The 19,825-nt window shown below is 53.3% G+C and overlaps 1 protein-coding gene across 1 annotated transcript in view; it reads right to left on the bottom strand.

Moving 5' to 3' along the window:
• Positions 1-19,825, bottom strand: part of LOC121562181 (receptor-type tyrosine-protein phosphatase O-like) — a gene marked incomplete at its 3' end in the record, with an annotated part of 138,739 nt that overhangs the window by 35,710 nt on the left and 83,204 nt on the right. The window contains 8 exon segments of the mRNA XM_045217329.1: positions 480-600; positions 13,365-13,456; positions 13,459-13,518; positions 13,679-13,723; positions 13,726-13,789; positions 16,809-16,844; positions 16,846-17,003; positions 19,642-19,762. Of these exon segments, the coding sequence (XP_045073264.1) occupies positions 480-600; positions 13,365-13,456; positions 13,459-13,518; positions 13,679-13,723; positions 13,726-13,789; positions 16,809-16,844; positions 16,846-17,003; positions 19,642-19,762 (697 nt within the window).

The raw sequence follows: 19,825 nt of genomic DNA, 5'->3' as shown, positions 1-19,825 counted from the left end.
AATATCATTCTGTTTATCTGCAACCTTTTTGTTGCTGCTTTGAGACGAGGTGTGTTGGGACGCATCCCAGAGACCCCTGGTGTGTGTGAGTCGTGATCGCGCATGTGTGTATGTGTATATGAGCATGTGTTGTGTGTGTGTGAGTGAGTGAGCGTGTGTGTGTGTGTGTGTGTGTGTGTGCGTACCCAGTTTAATGATGTTGGGGACAGAGGAGGTGCGGTGCGTACCCAGTTTAATGATGTTGGGGACAGAGGAGGTGCGGTGCGTACCCAGTTTAATGATGTTGGGGACAGAGGAGGTGCGGTGCGTACCCAGTTTAATGATGTTGGGGACAGAGGAGGTGCGGTGCGTACCCAGTTTAATGATGTTGGGGACAGAGGAGGTGCGGTGCGTACCCAGTTTAATGATGTTGGGGACAGAGGAGGTGCGGTGCGTACCCAGTTTAATGATGTTGGGGACAGAGGAGGTGCGGTGCGTACCCAGTTTAATGATGTTGGGGACAGAGGAGTTGCGTTGGCCTTCAGTACAGGCTGATACAGTCAGGTTATAAATGTCTCCTGGAGGCAGGGTCAGACTGGCGCCCATCCCATTACGGGGGACCTGCAGGGAGCACAGAGGGAAAACACACACTGTTAGGACAACACTGCACACACCCATCCCATTACGGGGGACCTGCAGGGAGCACAGAGGGAAAACACACACTGTTAGGACAACACTGCACACACCCATCCCATTACGGGGGACCTGCAGGGAGCACAGAGGGAAAACACACACTGTTAGGACAACACTGCACACACCCATCCCATTACGGGGGACCTGCAGGGAGCACAGAGGGAAAACACACACTGTTAGGACAACACTGCACACACCCATCCCATTACGGGGGACCTGCAGGGAGCACAGAGGGAAAACACACACTGTTAGGACAACACTGCACACACCCATCCCATTACGGGGGACCTGCAGGGAGCACAGAGGGAAAACACACACTGTTAGGACAACACTGCACACACCCATCCCATTACGGGGGACCTGCAGGGAGCACAGAGGGAAAACACACACTGTTAGGACAACACTGCACACACCCATCCCATTACGGGGGACCTGCAGGGAGCACAGAGGGAAAACACACACTGTTAGGACAACACTGCACACACCCATCCCATTACGGGGGGACCTGCAGGGAGCACAGAGGGAAAACACACACTGTTAGGACAACACTGCACACACCCATCCCATTACGGGGGACCTGCAGGGAGCACAGAGGGAAAACACACACTGTTAGGACAACACTGCACACACCCATCCCATTACGGGGGACCTGCAGGGAGCACAGAGGGAAAACACACACTGTTAGGACAACACTGCACACACCCATCCCATTACGGGGGACCTGCAGGGAGCACAGAGGGAAAACACACACTGTTAGGACAACACTGCACACACCCATCCCATTACGGGGGACCTGCAGGGAGCACAGAGGGAAAAACACACACTGTTAGGACAACACTGCACACACCCATCCCATTACGGGGGACCTGCAGGGAGCACAGAGGGAAAACACACACTGTTAGGACAACACTGCACACACCCATCCCATTACGGGGGACCTGCAGGGGGCACAGAGGGAAAACACACACTGTTAGGACAACACTGCACACACCCATCCCATTACGGGGGACCTGCAGGGGGGCACAGAGGGAAAACACACACTGTTAGGACAACACTGCACACACCCATCCCATTACGGGGGGACCTGCAGGGGGCACAGAGGGAAAACACACACTGTTAGGACAACACTGCACACACCCATCCCATTACGGGGGACCTGCAGGGGGCACAGAGGGAAAACACACACTGTTAGGACAACACTGCACACACCCATCCCATTACGGGGGGACCTGCAGGGGGCACAGAGGGAAAACACACACTGTTAGGACAACACTGCACACACCCATCCCATTACGGGGGACCTGCAGGGGGCACAGAGGGAAAAACACACACTGTTAGGACAACACTGCACACACCCATCCCATTACGGGGGACCTGCAGGGGGCACAGAGGGAAAACACACACTGTTAGGACAACACTGCACACACCCATCCCATTACGGGGGACCTGCAGGGGGCACAGAGGGAAAACACACACTGTTAGGACAACACTGCACACACCCATCCCATTACGGGGGACCTGCAGGGGGCACAGAGGGAAAACACACACTGTTAGGACAACACTGCACACACCCATCCCATTACGGGGGGACCTGCAGGGGGGCACAGAGGGAAAACACACACTGTTAGGACAACACTGCACACACCCATCCCATTACGGGGACCTGCAGGGAGCACAGAGGGAAAAACACACACTGTTAGGACAACACTGCACACACCCATCCCATTACGGGGGACCTGCAGGGAGCACAGAGGGAAAAACACACTGTTAGGACAACACTGCACACACCCATCCCATTACGGGGGACCTGCAGGGAGCACAGAGGGAAAACACACACTGTTAGGACAACACTGCACACACCCATCCCATTACGGGGGACCTGCAGGGAGCACAGAGGGAAAACACACACTGTTAGGACAACACTGCACACACCCATCCCATTACGGGGGACCTGCAGGGAGCACAGAGGGAAAACACACACTGTTAGGACAACACTGCACACACCCATCCCATTACGGGGGGACCTGCAGGGAGCACAGAGGAAAACACACACTGTTAGGACAACACTGCACACACCCATCCCATTACGGGGGGACCTGCAGGGAGCACAGAGGGAAAACACACACTGTTAGGACAACACTGCACACACCCATCCCATTACGGGGACCTGCAGGGAGCACAGAGGGAAAACACACACTGTTAGGACAACACTGCACACACCCATCCCATTACGGGGGACCTGCAGGGAGCACAGAGGAAAACACACACTGTTAGGACAACACTGCACACACCCATCCCATTACGGGGGACCTGCAGGGAGCACAGAGGGAATAACACACACTGTTAGGACAACACTGCACACACCCATCCCATTACGGGGGACCTGCAGGGAGCACAGAGGGAAAACACACACTGTTAGGACAACACTGCACACACCCATCCCATTACGGGGGGACCTGCAGGGAGCACAGAGGGAAAACACACACTGTTAGGACAACACTGCACACACCCATCCCATTACGGGGGACCTGCAGGGAGCACAGAGGGAAAACACACACTGTTAGGACAACACTGCACACACCCATCCCATTACGGGGGACCTGCAGGGAGCACAGAGGGAAAACACACACTGTTAGGACAACACTGCACACACCCATCCCATTACGGGGGACCTGCAGGGAGCACAGAGGAAAACACACACTGTTAGGACAACACTGCACACACCCATCCCATTACGGGGGACCTGCAGGGGGCACAGAGGGAAAACACACACTGTTAGGACAACACTGCACACACCCATCCCATTACGGGGGACCTGCAGGGGGCACAGAGGGAAAACACACACTGTTAGGACAACACTGCACACACCCATCCCATTACGGGGGACCTGCAGGGGGCACAGAGGGAAAACACACACTGTTAGGACAACACTGCACACACCCATCCCATTACGGGGGACCTGCAGGGAGCACAGAGGGAAAACACACACTGTTAGGACAACACTGCACACACCCATCCCATTACGGGGGACCTGCAGGGAGCACAGAGGGAAAACACACACTGTTAGGACAACACTGCACACACCCATCCCATTACGGGGGACCTGCAGGGAGCACAGAGGGAAAACACACACTGTTAGGGACAACACTGCACACACCCATCCCATTACGGGGGGACCTGCAGGGAGCACAGAGGGAAAACACACACTGTTAGGACAACACTGCACACACCCATCCCATTACGGGGGACCTGCAGGGAGCACAGAGGGAAAACACACACTGTTAGGACAACACTGCACACACCCATCCCATTACGGGGGGACCTGCAGGGAGCACAGAGGGAAAAACACACACTGTTAGGACAACACTGCACACACCCATCCCATTACGGGGGACCTGCAGGGAGCACAGAGGGAAAACACACACTGTTAGGACAACACTGCACACACCCATCCCATTACGGGGGACCTGCAGGGAGCACAGAGGGAAAACACACACTGTTAGGACAACACTGCACACACCCATCCCATTACGGGGGACCTGCAGGGAGCACAGAGGGAAAACACACACTGTTAGGACAACACTGCACACACCCATCCCATTACGGGGGACCTGCAGGGAGCACAGAGGGAAAAACACACACTGTTAGGACAACACTGCACACACCCATCCCATTACGGGGGACCTGCAGGGAGCACAGAGGGAAAACACACACTGTTAGGACAACACTGCACACACCCATCCCATTACGGGGGACCTGCAGGGAGCACAGAGGAAAACACACACTGTTAGGACAACACTGCACACACCCATCCCATTACGGGGACCTGCAGGGAGCACAGAGGGAAAACACACACTGTTAGGACAACACTGCACACACCCATCCCATTACGGGGGGACCTGCAGGGAGCACAGAGGGAAAACACACACTGTTAGGACAACACTGCACACACCCATCCCATTACGGGGGACCTGCAGGGAGCACAGAGGAAAACACACACTGTTAGGACAACACTGCACACACCCATCCCATTACGGGGGACCTGCAGGGAGCACAGAGGAAAAACACACACTGTTAGGACAACACTGCACACACCCATCCCATTACGGGGGACCTGCAGGGAGCACAGAGGGAAAACACACACTGTTAGGACAACACTGCACACACCCATCCCATTACGGGGGACCTGCAGGGAGCACAGAGGGGAAAACACACACTGTTAGGACAACACTGCACACACCCATCCCATTACGGGGGACCTGCAGGGAGCACAGAGGGAAAACACACACTGTTAGGACAACACTGCACACACCCATCCCATTACGGGGGACCTGCAGGGAGCACAGAGGGAAAACACACACTGTTAGGACAACACTGCACACACCCATCCCATTACGGGGGACCTGCAGGGAGCACAGAGGGAAAACACACACTGTTAGGACAACACTGCACACACCCATCCCATTACGGGGACCTGCAGGGAGCACAGAGGGAAAACACACACTGTTAGGACAACACTGCACACACCCATCCCATTACGGGGGACCTGCAGGGAGCACAGAGGGAAAACACACACTGTTAGGACAACACTGCACACACCCATCCCATTACGGGGGGACCTGCAGGGAGCACAGAGGAAAACACACACTGTTAGGACAACACTGCACACACCCATCCCATTACGGGGGACCTGCAGGGAGCACAGAGGGAAAACACACACTGTTAGGACAACACTGCACACACCCATCCCATTACGGGGGACCTGCAGGGAGCACAGAGGGAAAACACACACTGTTAGGACAACACTGCACACACCCATCCCATTACGGGGGACCTGCAGGGAGCACAGAGGGAAAACACACACTGTTAGGACAACACTGCACACACCCATCCCATTACGGGGACCTGCAGGGAGCACAGAGGGAAAACACACACTGTTAGGACAACACTGCACACACCCATCCCATTACGGGGACCTGCAGGGAGCACAGAGGGAAAACACACACTGTTAGGACAACACTGCACACACCCATCCCATTACGGGGGACCTGCAGGGAGCACAGAGGGAAAACACACACTGTTAGGACAACACTGCACACACCCATCCCATTACGGGGGACCTGCAGGGAGCACAGAGGGAAAACACACACTGTTAGGACAACACTGCACACACCCATCCCATTACGGGGGACCTGCAGGGAGCACAGAGGGAAAACACACACTGTTAGGACAACACTGCACACACCCATCCCATTACGGGGGACCTGCAGGGAGCACAGAGGGAAAAACACACACTGTTAGGACAACACTGCACACACCCATCCCATTACGGGGGGACCTGCAGGGAGCACAGAGGAAAAACACACACTGTTAGGACAACACTGCACACACCCATCCCATTACGGGGGACCTGCAGGGAGCACAGAGGGAAAAACACACACTGTTAGGACAACACTGCACACACCCATCCCATTACGGGGGACCTGCAGGGAGCACAGAGGGAAAACACACACTGTTAGGACAACACTGCACACACCCATCCCATTACGGGGACCTGCAGGGAGCACAGAGGGAAAACACACACTGTTAGGACAACACTGCACACACCCATCCCATTACGGGGGACCTGCAGGGGGCACAGAGGGAAAACACACACTGTTAGGACAACACTGCACACACCCATCCCATTACGGGGGACCTGCAGGGGGGCACAGAGGGAAAACACACACTGTTAGGACAACACTGCACACACCCATCCCATTACGGGGGACCTGCAGGGGGCACAGAGGGAAAACACACACTGTTAGGACAACACTGCACACACCCATCCCATTACGGGGGACCTGCAGGGGGCACAGAGGAAAACACACACTGTTAGGACAACACTGCACACACCCATCCCATTACGGGGGACCTGCAGGGGGCACAGAGGGAAAACACACACTGTTAGGACAACACTGCACACACCCATCCCATTACGGGGGACCTGCAGGGGGCACAGAGGAAAACACACACTGTTAGGACAACACTGCACACACCCATCCCATTACGGGGGACCTGCAGGGGGCACAGAGGGAAAACACACACTGTTAGGACAACACTGCACACACCCATCCCATTACGGGGGACCTGCAGGGGGCACAGAGGGAAAACACACACTGTTAGGACAACACTGCACACACCCATCCCATTACGGGGGACCTGCAGGGAGCACAGAGGGAAACACACACTGTTAGGACAACACTGCACACACCCATCCCATTACGGGGGACCTGCAGGGAGCACAGAGGGAAAACACACACTGTTAGGACAACACTGCACACACCCATCCCATTACGGGGGACCTGCAGGGAGCACAGAGGGAAAACACACACTGTTAGGACAACACTGCACACACCCATCCCATTACGGGGGGACCTGCAGGGAGCACAGAGGGAAAACACACACTGTTAGGACAACACTGCACACACCCATCCCATTACGGGGGACCTGCAGGGAGCACAGAGGGAAAACACACACTGTTAGGACAACACTGCACACACCCATCCCATTACGGGGGACCTGCAGGGAGCACAGAGGGAAAACACACACTGTTAGGACAACACTGCACACACCCATCCCATTACGGGGGACCTGCAGGGAGCACAGAGGGAAACACACACTGTTAGGACAACACTGCACACACCCATCCCATTACGGGGGGACCTGCAGGGAGCACAGAGGGAAAACACACACTGTTAGGACAACACTGCACACACCCATCCCATTACGGGGGACCTGCAGGGAGCACAGAGGAAAACACACACTGTTAGGACAACACTGCACACACCCATCCCATTACGGGGGGACCTGCAGGGAGCACAGAGGGAAAACACACACTGTTAGGACAACACTGCACACACCCATCCCATTACGGGGGACCTGCAGGGAGCACAGAGGGAAAACACACACTGTTAGGACAACACTGCACACACCCATCCCATTACGGGGGACCTGCAGGGAGCACAGAGGGAAAACACACACTGTTAGGACAACACTGCACACACCCATCCCATTACGGGGGACCTGCAGGGAGCACAGAGGGAAAACACACACTGTTAGGACAACACTGCACACACCCATCCCATTACGGGGGACCTGCAGGGAGCACAGAGGGAAAACACACACTGTTAGGACAACACTGCACACACCCATCCCATTACGGGGGACCTGCAGGGAGCACAGAGGGAAAACACACACTGTTAGGACAACACTGCACACACCCATCCCATTACGGGGGACCTGCAGGGAGCACAGAGGGAAAACACACACTGTTAGGACAACACTGCACACACCCATCCCATTACGGGGGACCTGCAGGGAGCACAGAGGGAAACACACACTGTTAGGACAACACTGCACACACCCATCCCATTACGGGGGACCTGCAGGGAGCACAGAGGGAAAACACACACTGTTAGGACAACACTGCACACACCCATCCCATTACGGGGGACCTGCAGGGGGCACAGAGGGAAAACACACACTGTTAGGACAACACTGCACACACCCATCCCATTACGGGGGACCTGCAGGGGGCACAGAGGGAAAACACACACTGTTAGGACAACACTGCACACACCCATCCCATTACGGGGGACCTGCAGGGGGCACAGAGGGAAAACACACACTGTTAGGACAACACTGCACACACCCATCCCATTACGGGACCTGCAGGGAGCACAGAGGGAAAACACACACTGTTAGGACAACACTGCACACACCCATCCCATTACGGGGGACCTGCAGGGAGCACAGAGGGAAAACACACACTGTTAGGACAACACTGCACACACCCATCCCATTACGGGGGACCTGCAGGGAGCACAGAGGAAAACACACACTGTTAGGACAACACTGCACACACCCATCCCATTACGGGGGACCTGCAGGGAGCACAGAGGGAAAACACACACTGTTAGGACAACACTGCACACACCCATCCCATTACGGGGGACCTGCAGGGAGCACAGAGGGAAAACACACACTGTTAGGACAACACTGCACACACCCATCCCATTACGGGGGACCTGCAGGGAGCACAGAGGGAAAACACACACTGTTAGGACAACACTGCACACACCCATCCCATTACGGGGACCTGCAGGGAGCACAGAGGGAAAACACACACTGTTAGGACAACACTGCACACACCCATCCCATTACGGGGGACCTGCAGGGAGCACAGAGGGAAAACACACACTGTTAGGACAACACTGCACACACCCATCCCATTACGGGGGACCTGCAGGGAGCACAGAGGGAAAACACACACTGTTAGGACAACACTGCACACACCCATCCCATTACGGGGGACCTGCAGGGAGCACAGAGGGAAAACACACACTGTTAGGACAACACTGCACACACCCATCCCATTACGGGGGACCTGCAGGGAGCACAGAGCGAAAACACACACTGTTAGGACAACACTGCACACACCCATCCCATTACGGGGGACCTGCAGGGAGCACAGAGGGAAAACACACACTGTTAGGACAACACTGCACACACCCATCCCATTACGGGGGACCTGCAGGGAGCACAGAGGGAAAACACACACTGTTAGGACAACACTGCACACACCCATCCCATTACGGGGGACCTGCAGGGGGCACAGAGGGAAAACACACACTGTTAGGACAACACTGCACACACCCATCCCATTACGGGGGGACCTGCAGGGGGCACAGAGGGAAAACACACACTGTTAGGACAACACTGCACACACCCATCCCATTACGGGGGGACCTGCAGGGGGCACAGAGGGAAAACACACACTGTTAGGACAACACTGCACACACCCATCCCATTACGGGGACCTGCAGGGGGCACAGAGGGAAAACACACACTGTTAGGACAACACTGCACACACCCATCCCATTACGGGGGACCTGCAGGGAGCACAGAGGGAAACACACACTGTTAGGACAACACTGCACACACCCATCCCATTACGGGGGGACCTGCAGGGGAGCACAGAGGAAAACACACACTGTTAGGACAACACTGCACACACCCATCCCATTACGGGGGACCTGCAGGGAGCACAGAGGGAAAACACACACTGTTAGGACAACACTGCACACACCCATCCCATTACGGGGGACCTGCAGGGAGCACAGAGGGAAAACACACACTGTTAGGACAACACTGCACACACCCATCCCATTACGGGGGACCTGCAGGGAGCACAGAGGGAAAACACACACTGTTAGGACAACACTGCACACACCCATCCCATTACGGGGGACCTGCAGGGAGCACAGAGGGAAAACACACACTGTTAGGACAACACTGCACACACCCATCCCATTACGGGGGACCTGCAGGGAGCACAGAGGGAAAACACACACTGTTAGGACAACACTGCACACACCCATCCCATTACGGGGGACCTGCAGGGAGCACAGAGGAAAAACACACACTGTTAGGACAACACTGCACACACCCATCCCATTACGGGGGGACCTGCAGGGAGCACAGAGGGAAAACACACACTGTTAGGACAACACTGCACACACCCATCCCATTACGGGGGACCTGCAGGGAGCACAGAGGGAAAACACACACTGTTAGGACAACACTGCACACACCCATCCCATTACGGGGGACCTGCAGGGAGCACAGAGGGAAAACACACACTGTTAGGACAACACTGCACACACCCATCCCATTACGGGGGACCTGCAGGGAGCACAGAGGGAAACACACACTGTTAGGACAACACTGCACACACCCATCCCATTACGGGGGACCTGCAGGGAGCACAGAGGGAAAACACACACTGTTAGGACAACACTGCACACACCCATCCCATTACGGGGGACCTGCAGGGAGCACAGAGGGAAAACACACACTGTTAGGACAACACTGCACACACCCATCCCATTATGGGGGACCTGCAGGGAGCACAGAGGGAAAAACACACACTGTTAGGACAACACTGCACACACCCATCCCATTACGGGGGACCTGCAGGGAGCACAGAGGGAAAACACACACTGTTAGGACAACACTGCACACACCCATCCCATTACGGGGGACCTGCAGGGAGCACAGAGGAAAACACACACTGTTAGGACAACACTGCACACACCCATCCCATTACGGGGGGACCTGCAGGGAGCACAGAGGGAAAACACACACTGTTAGGACAACACTGCACACACCCATCCCATTACGGGGGACCTGCAGGGAGCACAGAGGGAAAACACACACTGTTAGGACAACACTGCACACACCCATCCCATTACGGGGACCTGCAGGGAGCACAGAGGAAAAACACACACTGTTAGGACAACACTGCACACACCCATCCCATTACGGGGGACCTGCAGGGAGCACAGAGGGAAAACACACACTGTTAGGACAACACTGCACACACCCATCCCATTACGGGGGACCTGCAGGGAGCACAGAGGGAAAACACACACTGTTAGGACAACACTGCACACACCCATCCCATTACGGGGGACCTGCAGGGAGCACAGAGGGAAAACACACACTGTTAGGACAACACTGCACACACCCATATGACAAGATCACAAGGTTTGGCACGGGTCCTCACATCCTCTAAACGTTCTACAGCTGCACCATCGAGAGCATTTTGACTGGCTGCATCACCGCCTGGTACGGCAACTGCTTGGCGTCCGACCGCAAGGTGCTAGAAGAGTATTGTGTACAGGCCAGCCCATCACTGGGGCCCAGCTCCCTGCCTTCCAGGACCTCAATACCAGGCGGTGTCAGAGGAAGGCCCAAATAATTGTAAAAGACTCCAGCCACCCAAGTCATAGACTGTTCTTTCTGCTACCGCATGGCAAGTGGTACCGATGCACCAAGTCTGGAACCAACAGGACCCTGAACAGTGTCTACCCCCAAGCCATAAGACTGATAAATAGTTAGTTAAATATTAAACCAAATAGCTACCCGGACTATTTGCACTGAACCTTTTTTGACTACCTCTTTTGACTCATCACATACGTTGCTGCTACTGTTTTATCTATCCTGTTGCCTAGTCACTTTACACCTACCTATATGTACATATCTACCTCAATAACCTTGTACCCCTGCACATTGACTCGGTACTGGTAACCTGTGTATATGGCCAAGTTATCGTTGTTCATTGTGTATTTATTCCTCATTATTTATCCATATTTTTCTCTGCATTGTTGGGAAGGGCCCGTAAGCGTTTCACTGTTAGTCTACACCTGTTGTTTACGAAGCATGTGACAAATAAAATTTGATTATATTTTTTGATTGGAGGTGCTGGAGATCGAAGAATATGTTTAAAGTAAATGAAGACTCACCATTTCATCAATCATCATCCCAGAAGTTAACCCTGGTCTGGAGTATCATTAACCCTGGTCGGGAGTATCATTAACCCTGGTCGGGATTATCATTAACCCTGGTCTGGAGTATCATTAACCCTGGTCGGGAGTATCATTAACCCTGGTCGGGAGTATCATTAACCCTGGTCGGGAGTATCATTAACCCTGGTCTGGAGTATCATTAACCCTGGTCTGGAGTATCATTAACCCTGGTCTGGAGTATCATTAACCCTGGTCGGGAGTATCATTAACCCTGGTCGGGAGTATCATTAACCCTGGTCGGGAGTATCATTAACCCTGGTCTGGAGTATCATTAACCCTGGTCTGGAGTATCATTAACCCTGGTCTGGAGTATCATTAACCCTGGTCGGGAGTATCATTAACCCTGGTCGGGAGTATCATTAACCCTGGTCTGGAGTATCATTAACCCTGGTCTGGAGTATCATTAACCCTGGTCTGGAGTATCATTAACCCTGGTCGGGAGTATCATTAACCCTGGTCTGGAGTATCATTAACCCTGGTCTGGAGTATCATTAACCCTGGTCGGGAGTATCATTAACCCTGGTCGGGAGTATCATTAACCCTGGTCTGGAGTATCATTAACCCTGGTCTGGAGTATCATTAACCCTGGTCTGGAGTATCATTAACCCTGGTCGGGAGTATCATTAACCCTGGTCGGGAGTATCATTAACCCTGGTCTGGAGTATCATTAACCCTGGTCTGGAGTATCATTAACCCTGGTCTGGAGTATCATTAACCCTGGTCTGGAGTATCATTAAACCTGGTCGGGAGTATCATTAACCCTGGTCGGGAGTATCATTAACCCTGGTCTGGAGTATCATTAACCCTGGTCTGGAGTATCATTAACCCTGGTCTGGAGTATCATTAACCCTGGTCTGGAGTATCATTAACCCTGGTCGGGAGTATCATTAACCCTGGTCGGGAGTATCATTAACCCTGGTCTGGAGTATCATTAACCCTGGTCGGGAGTATCATTAACCCTGGTCTGGAGTATCATTAACCCTGGTCTGGAGTATCATTAACCCTGGTCTGGAGTATCATTAACCCTGGTCTGGAGTATCATTAACCCTGGTCGGGAGTATCATTAACCCTGGTCTGGAGTATCATTAACCCTGGTCTGGAGTATCATTAACCCTGGGTCTGTAGGTTCTGGGTCTGTATGTTCTGGGTCTGTATGTTCTGGGTCTGGAGGTCTGGGTCTGGAGGTCTGTAGGTCTGGGTCTGGGTCTGGAGGTCTGGGTCTGGGTCTGGGTCTGGAGGTCTGGGTCTGGAGGTCTGGGTCTGGAGGTGTCAGTGACTCACATCAGTGGAGTAAGTCCTCTTGGATCCCTTCTTGCCCTGAGCTGTGACCTGCCAGTGGAGCATCCTGCTGTGGGACATGTCTATGAAGAGCTCCCGTAGGTCCAGCGCACGTACAGAGTCCCATGGCTGTAGTCTACTGACGAGATGTGGGGGCCTCAGGAGCTGGGAGGGGGGCAGAGCAGGAGGAGGTGAGTGAGTGTCTGTGTGTGTGTCTGTGTGTGTGTGTGTGTGTGTGTGTGTGTGTGTGTTTGGTGTGTGTGTGTGTGTGTGTGTGTGTGTGTGTGTGTGTGTGTATGTGTGTGTGTGTGTGGTACCTGTAACAAAGCTAACGGTAGAGCTGTCACAGCAGCTGAGTGGGGATCACCCCACGTCACCATGGTAACACGGAAGTTGTAGTACCAGGCCGGCAACAGATCTGTGACTCTCTGGAGGAGGAGAGAGGGAGAGAGGGAGAGGAGGAGAGGGGGAGAGGGGGAGAGAGGAGAGAGGAAGAGAGAGGGAGAGGAGGAGAGGGGGAGAGGGGGATAGAGGGAGAGGAGGAGAGGGGGAGAGGGGGATAGAGGGAGAGGAGGAGAAGGGGAGAGGGGGAGAGAGGGAGAGAGGGGAGAGGAAGAGAGAGGGAGAGGAGGAGAGGGGGAGAGGGAGAGAGGGAGGAGAGAGGACAGGAGAGGGGGAGAGGAGGAGAGGAGGAGAGGGGGAGAGGAGGAGAGAGGAGAGGAGGAGAGAGGGAGAGGAGGAAAGAGGGGGAGGAGGAGAGAGGGAGAGGAGAGGAGGAGAGAGAGAGGAGAGGAGGAGAGAGGGAGAGCAGAAGAGAGGAAGAGAGAGGAGAGGAGAGGTGGAGAGAGGGGGAGAAGGAGAGAGGGAGAGGAGAGAGGGAGAGGAGTGGAGGAGAGAGAGAGGAGAGGAGGAGAGAGGAGAGGAGAGGTGGAGAGAGGGAGAGTAGGAGAGAGGGAGAGGAGAGGTGGAGAGAGGGAGAGGAGAGGAGGAGAGAGGGAGAGGAGGAGAGACAGAGAGGAGGAGAGAGGGAGAGGAGAGGAGGAGAGAGAGAGGAGAGGAGGAGAGAGGGAGGGAGAGGAGAGGTGGAGAGAGGGAGCGGAGGAGAGAGGGAGAGAGAGAGGGAGAGGAGAGGAGGAGAGAGGGAGGAGAGGAGGAGAGAGGGAGAGGAGAGGTGGAGAGAGGGAGAGGAGGAGAGAGAGAGGAGAGGAGGAGAGAGGTAGAGGAGAGGTGGAGAGAGGGAGAGGAGGAGAGAGGGAGAGGAGAGGAGGAGAGAGGGAGAGGAGAGAGGGAGAGGAGAGGAGGAGAGAGAGAGGGAGAAGGAGAGGAGGGAGGGAGAGGAGAAGAGAGGTGGAGAGAGGGAGAGGAGGAGAGAGAGGAGATGAGGAGAGAGGGAGAGGAGAGGAGGAGAGAGGGAGAGGAGAGGAGGAGAGAGGGAGAGGAGAGGAGGATAGAGAGGAGGAGAGCGGGAGAGGAGAAGAGGAGAGAGGGAGAGGAGGAGAGAGGGAGAGGAGAGGTGGAGAGAGGGAGAGGAGGAGAGAGAGTGAGAGGAGGAGAGAGGGAGAGGAGAGGAGGAGAGAGGGAGAGGAGAGGAGGTGAGAGAGAGGAGAGGAGGAGAGAGGGAGGGGAGAGGAGGAGAGAGAGGAGAGGAGGAGAGAGGGAGAGGAGAGGAGGAGAGAGGGAGGGGAGAGGAGGAGAGAGAGAGAGGAGAGGAGAGAGAGGGGAGAGGAGAGGTGGAGAGAGGGAGAGGAGGAGAGAGAGTGAGAGGAGGAGAGAGAGGGAGAGGAGAGGAGGAGAGAGGGAGAGGAGAGAGGAGGTGAGAGAGAGGGAGAGGAGGAGAGAGGGAGGGGAGAGGAGGAGAGAGAGGAGGAGAGAGGGGAGAGGAGAGGAAGAGAGAGGGAGGGGAGAGGAGGAGAGAGGGAGAGGGAGAGGTGGAGAGAGGGAGAGGAGGAGGGAGAGAGGAGAGAGGGAGAGGAGAGGAGGAGAGAGAGGAGAGAGAGGGGAGGTGAGAGAGAGGAGAGGAGGAGAGAGGGAGGGGAGAGGAGGAGAGAGAGGAGGAGAGAGGGAGAGGAGAGGAGGAGAGAGGGAGAGGAGGAGAGAGGGAGAGGAGAGGTGGACAGAGGGAGAGGAGGAGAGAGGAAGAGAGAGGGGAGAGGAGAGGTGGAGAGAGGGAGAGGGGAGAGAGGGGAGAGGAGGAGAGAGGGAGAGGAGGAGAGAGGGAGAGAGGGAGAGGAGAGGAGGAGAGAGGGAGAGGAGAGGAGGAGAGAGAGAGAGAGAGAGGAGAGGAGGAGAGAGGGAGAGGAGGAAGAGAGAGGGAGAAGAGGATGAGGGAGAGGGAGAGGAGAGAGAGTGAGAGGAGTGAGGGAGAGGAGGAGAGAGGGAGAGGAGAGGAGGAGAGAGGGAGAGGAGAGGAGGAGAGAGGGAGAGGAGTGAGGGAGAGGAGGAGAGAGGGAGCGGAGAGGAGGAGAGAGGGAGAGGAGAGGAGGAGAGAGGGAGAGGAGTGAGGGAGAGGAGGAGAGAGGGAGAGGAGGGAGGTTAGCAATGCTCCACCCTCAGCAGGGTCGGCAGAAACAGGAAAAACTTCAGGGGGAAAGGAGGAGACTGTGACGTGACTTCCAGGTTTGGACGTGCGCCTCGCTGTTTCCAGTCCCCTTGTGAAACATATAGCGGATGCCTTTAGATACTGCCTGTCTTTCTTCCAGATGAAGTTCTTGCAACAAAGTCGACAGACACCACATACCACTTTTGTTACCACTTTGTAGGAGATTCCATTATCACTAGATAACACTAGCTAATATCTGGCTAGCAGCTAGCTACGGCACATGCTAGCTTACTCTCTGAAGTTGTTTCAATCTGAAATATTAACAAGACCACACTCCATCTTAACTCCTCCACATTTACTGAATTGGTTGAAAGTGCAGAAGACAGTTATTGTTTGTCATGACCAGAATGTTGGGGCATCCTCTCAGACCTTTCTTTACACCGCTACGTTAGCTTAGCGATGCTCAGAGCCTAGTAGGTCATGTGATCTAAAATAACATAGCAGGGAGAGAAAGAGCGAGCTAGGGGAGGGGTGAGGCAATGTGAGCCTAGTGACAAATGTCATCTAACATAAAGTACCACCACAACAGCCTGGCTACAACCCTGATACAAGCAGACAGGTGATAGTATATTGGTATTGGTATTTTGGGTATATTGGTATTTTATTTTACTTCTGCTCTTTTTTTCCTCAACACTTTTTTTGTTGTTGTTTTATTTTTACTTTTTTTGTTAAAAATAAATGCACTGTTGGTTAAGGGCTGTAAGTAAGCATTTCACTGTAATGTCTGCACCTGTTGTATTCGGCGCATGTGACCAATACAATTTGATTTGATTTGATTTGATTGGCTAAGGCCCTGCGTCAGGCAGCAGGTGATTGGCTGGGTCAGGGGTTGGGGCGGGGCTAGTTACCACGGATGCGATGACTGAGGCAGTAGCAGCGATCTCGGTAGTACGTGGTCCACTCAGAGGCCAGCGTGACAGGGTTGAAGAAGAATGTCTGCAGGACGTACTTCCTGAACGCCACGTGGTACGGTCTCTGCCACGACAGGATGACTGCCGTCGGGCTCAGAGAATACACCACCAGCTCCCGCACTCCCGTTGGCTCTGGGGACAGACAGACAGACAGACAGACAGACAGACAGACAGACAGACAGACAGACAGACAGACAGACAGACAGACAGACAGACAGACCAGGCAGACAGACAGACAGACAGACAGACAGACAGACAGACAGACAGACAGACAGACAGACAGACAGGCAGGCAGGAATACAGACAGACAGACAGACAGACAGACAGACCAGGCAGACAGACAGACAGACAGACAGACAGACAGACAGACAGACAGACAGACAGACGACCAGACAGACAGACAGACAGACAGACAGACAGACAGACCAGGCAGACAGACAGACAGACAGACAGACAGACAGACAGACAGACAGACAGACAGACGACCAGACAGACAGACAGGCAGACAGACAGACAGACCAGGCAGACAGACAGACAGACAGACAGACAGACAGACAGACAGACAGACCAGACAGACAGACAGACAGTCAATCAGCCGATTAAATCCAAAACCAAAGCAGAGGGGAGGGACTACTAGATGATTCAGCCAATCCATGATTTGATGCGTCCCAAATGGCACCCTATTCCCTATGGGCTCTGGTCTAAAGTAGTGCACTATATAGGGAATAGGGTGCCATTCTCTGGTCTAAAGTAGTGCACTATATAGGGAATAGGGTGCCATTCTCTGGTCTAAAGTAGTGCACTATATAGGGAATAGGGTGCCATTCTCTGGTCTAAAGTAGTGCACTACATAGGGAATAGGGTGCCATTCTCTGGTCTAAAGTAGTACTATATAGGGAATAGGGTGCCATTCTCTGGTCTAAAGTAGTGCACTATATAGGGAATAGGGTGCCATTCTCTGGTCTAAAGTAGTGCACTACATAGGGAATAGGGTGCCATTCTCTGGTCTAAAGTAGTGCACTACATAGGGAATAGGGTGCCATTCTCTGGTCTAAAGTAGTGCACTACATAGGGAATAGGGTGCCATTCTCTGGTCTAAAGTAGTGCACTATATAGGAATAGGGTGCCATTCTCTGGTCTAAAGTAGTGCACTATATAGGGGAATAGGGTGCCATTCTCTGGTCTAAAGTAGTGCACTATATAGGGAATAGGGTGCCATTCTCTGGTCTAAAGTAGTTGCACTACATAGGAAATAGGGTGCCATTCTCTGGTCTAAAGTAGTGCACTATATAGGGAATAGGGTGCCATTCTCTGGTCTAAAGTAGTGCACTATATAGGAATAGGGTGCCATTCTCTGGTCTAAAGTAGTGCACTATATAGGAATAGGGTGCCATTCTCTGGTCTAAAGTAGTGCACTATATAGGGAATAGGGTGCCATTCTCTGGTCTAAAGTAGTGCACTATATAGGGAATAGGGTGCCATTCTCTGGTCTAAAGTAGTGCACTACATAGGAATAGGGTGTCATTCTCTGGTCTAAAGTAGTGCACTATATAGGAATAGGGTGCCATTCTCTGGTCTAAAGTAGTGCACTATATAGGAATAGGGTGCCATTCTCTGGTCTAAAGTAGTGCACTATATAGGGAATAGGGTGCCATTCTCTGGTCTAAAGTAGTGCACTATATAGGGAATAGGGTGCCATTCTCTGGTCTAAGTAGTGCACTATAGGGAATAGGGTGCCATTCTCTGGTCTAAAGTAGTGCACTATATAGGGAATAGGGTGCCATTCTCTGGTCTAAAGTAGTGCACTATATAGGGAATAGGGTGCCATTCTCTGGTCTAAAGTAGTGCACTATATAGGAATAGGGGTGCCATTCTCTGGTCTAAAGTAGTGCACTATATAGGGAATAGGGTGCCATTCTCTGGTCTAAAGTAGTGCACTACATAGGAATAGGGTGCCATTCTCTGGTCTAAAGTAGTGCACTATATAGGGAATAGGGTGCCATTCTCTGGTCTAAAGTAGTGCACTATATAGGGAATAGGTGCCATTCTCTGGTCTAAAGTAGTGCACTATAGGGAATAGGGTGCCATTCTCTGGTCTAAAGTAGTGCACTATATAGGGAATAGGGTGCCATTCTCTGGTCTAAAGTAGTGCACTATATAGGGAATAGGGTGCCATTCTCTGGTCTAAAGTAGTGCACTATATAGGGAATAGGGTGCCATTCTCTGGTCTAAAGTAGTAGCACTATATAGGGAATAGGGTGCCATTCTCTGGTCTAAAGTAGTGCACTATATAGGGAATAGGGTGCCATTCTCTGGTCTAAAGTAGTGCACTATATAGGAATAGGGTGCCATTCTCTGGTCTAAAGTAGTGCACTATATAGGGAATAGGGTGCCATTCTCTGGTCTAAAGTAGTGCACTATATAGGGAATAGGGTGCCATTCTCTGGTCTAAAGTAGTGCACTATATAGGGAATAGGGTGCCATTCTCTGGTCTAAAGTAGTGCACTATATAGGAATAGGGTGCCATTCTCTGGTCTAAAGTAGTGCACTATATAGGGAATAGGGTGCCATTCTCTGGTCTAAAGTTGTGCACTACATAGGGAATAGGATGCCATTCTCTGGTCTAAAGTAGTGCACTATATAGGGAATAGGGTGCCATTCTCTGGTCTAAAGTTGTGCACTACATAGGGAATAGGATGCCATTCTCTGGTCTAAAGTTGTGCACTACATAGGGAATAGGGTGCCGTTTGGTAGTGTCTGGGGGACTCACCGATGTCTATTATAACAGGTTCTGAAGGAGGGCTGATGAGAGGTCCGTTAGTACGGTACACCACCACTCTGTACTGGGCCCCTGGAGTCAGGCTGGACAGGATGTCACTGGTCGTGTTCTCCTGCAACCAATCACAGGGCAGGAACAGGTATCAGGGCGGGTGTTGCAAACTGGGTTAGTGGTG

The sequence above is a fragment of the Coregonus clupeaformis genome, unplaced genomic scaffold (assembly GCF_020615455.1).
Source record: "Coregonus clupeaformis isolate EN_2021a unplaced genomic scaffold, ASM2061545v1 scaf1011, whole genome shotgun sequence".
In the NCBI taxonomy this organism is placed as follows: Eukaryota; Metazoa; Chordata; class Actinopteri; order Salmoniformes; family Salmonidae; genus Coregonus; species Coregonus clupeaformis.
The sequence above is the reverse complement of the archived record's forward strand: the minus strand, read 5'-3'. Positions and strand labels throughout refer to the sequence as shown.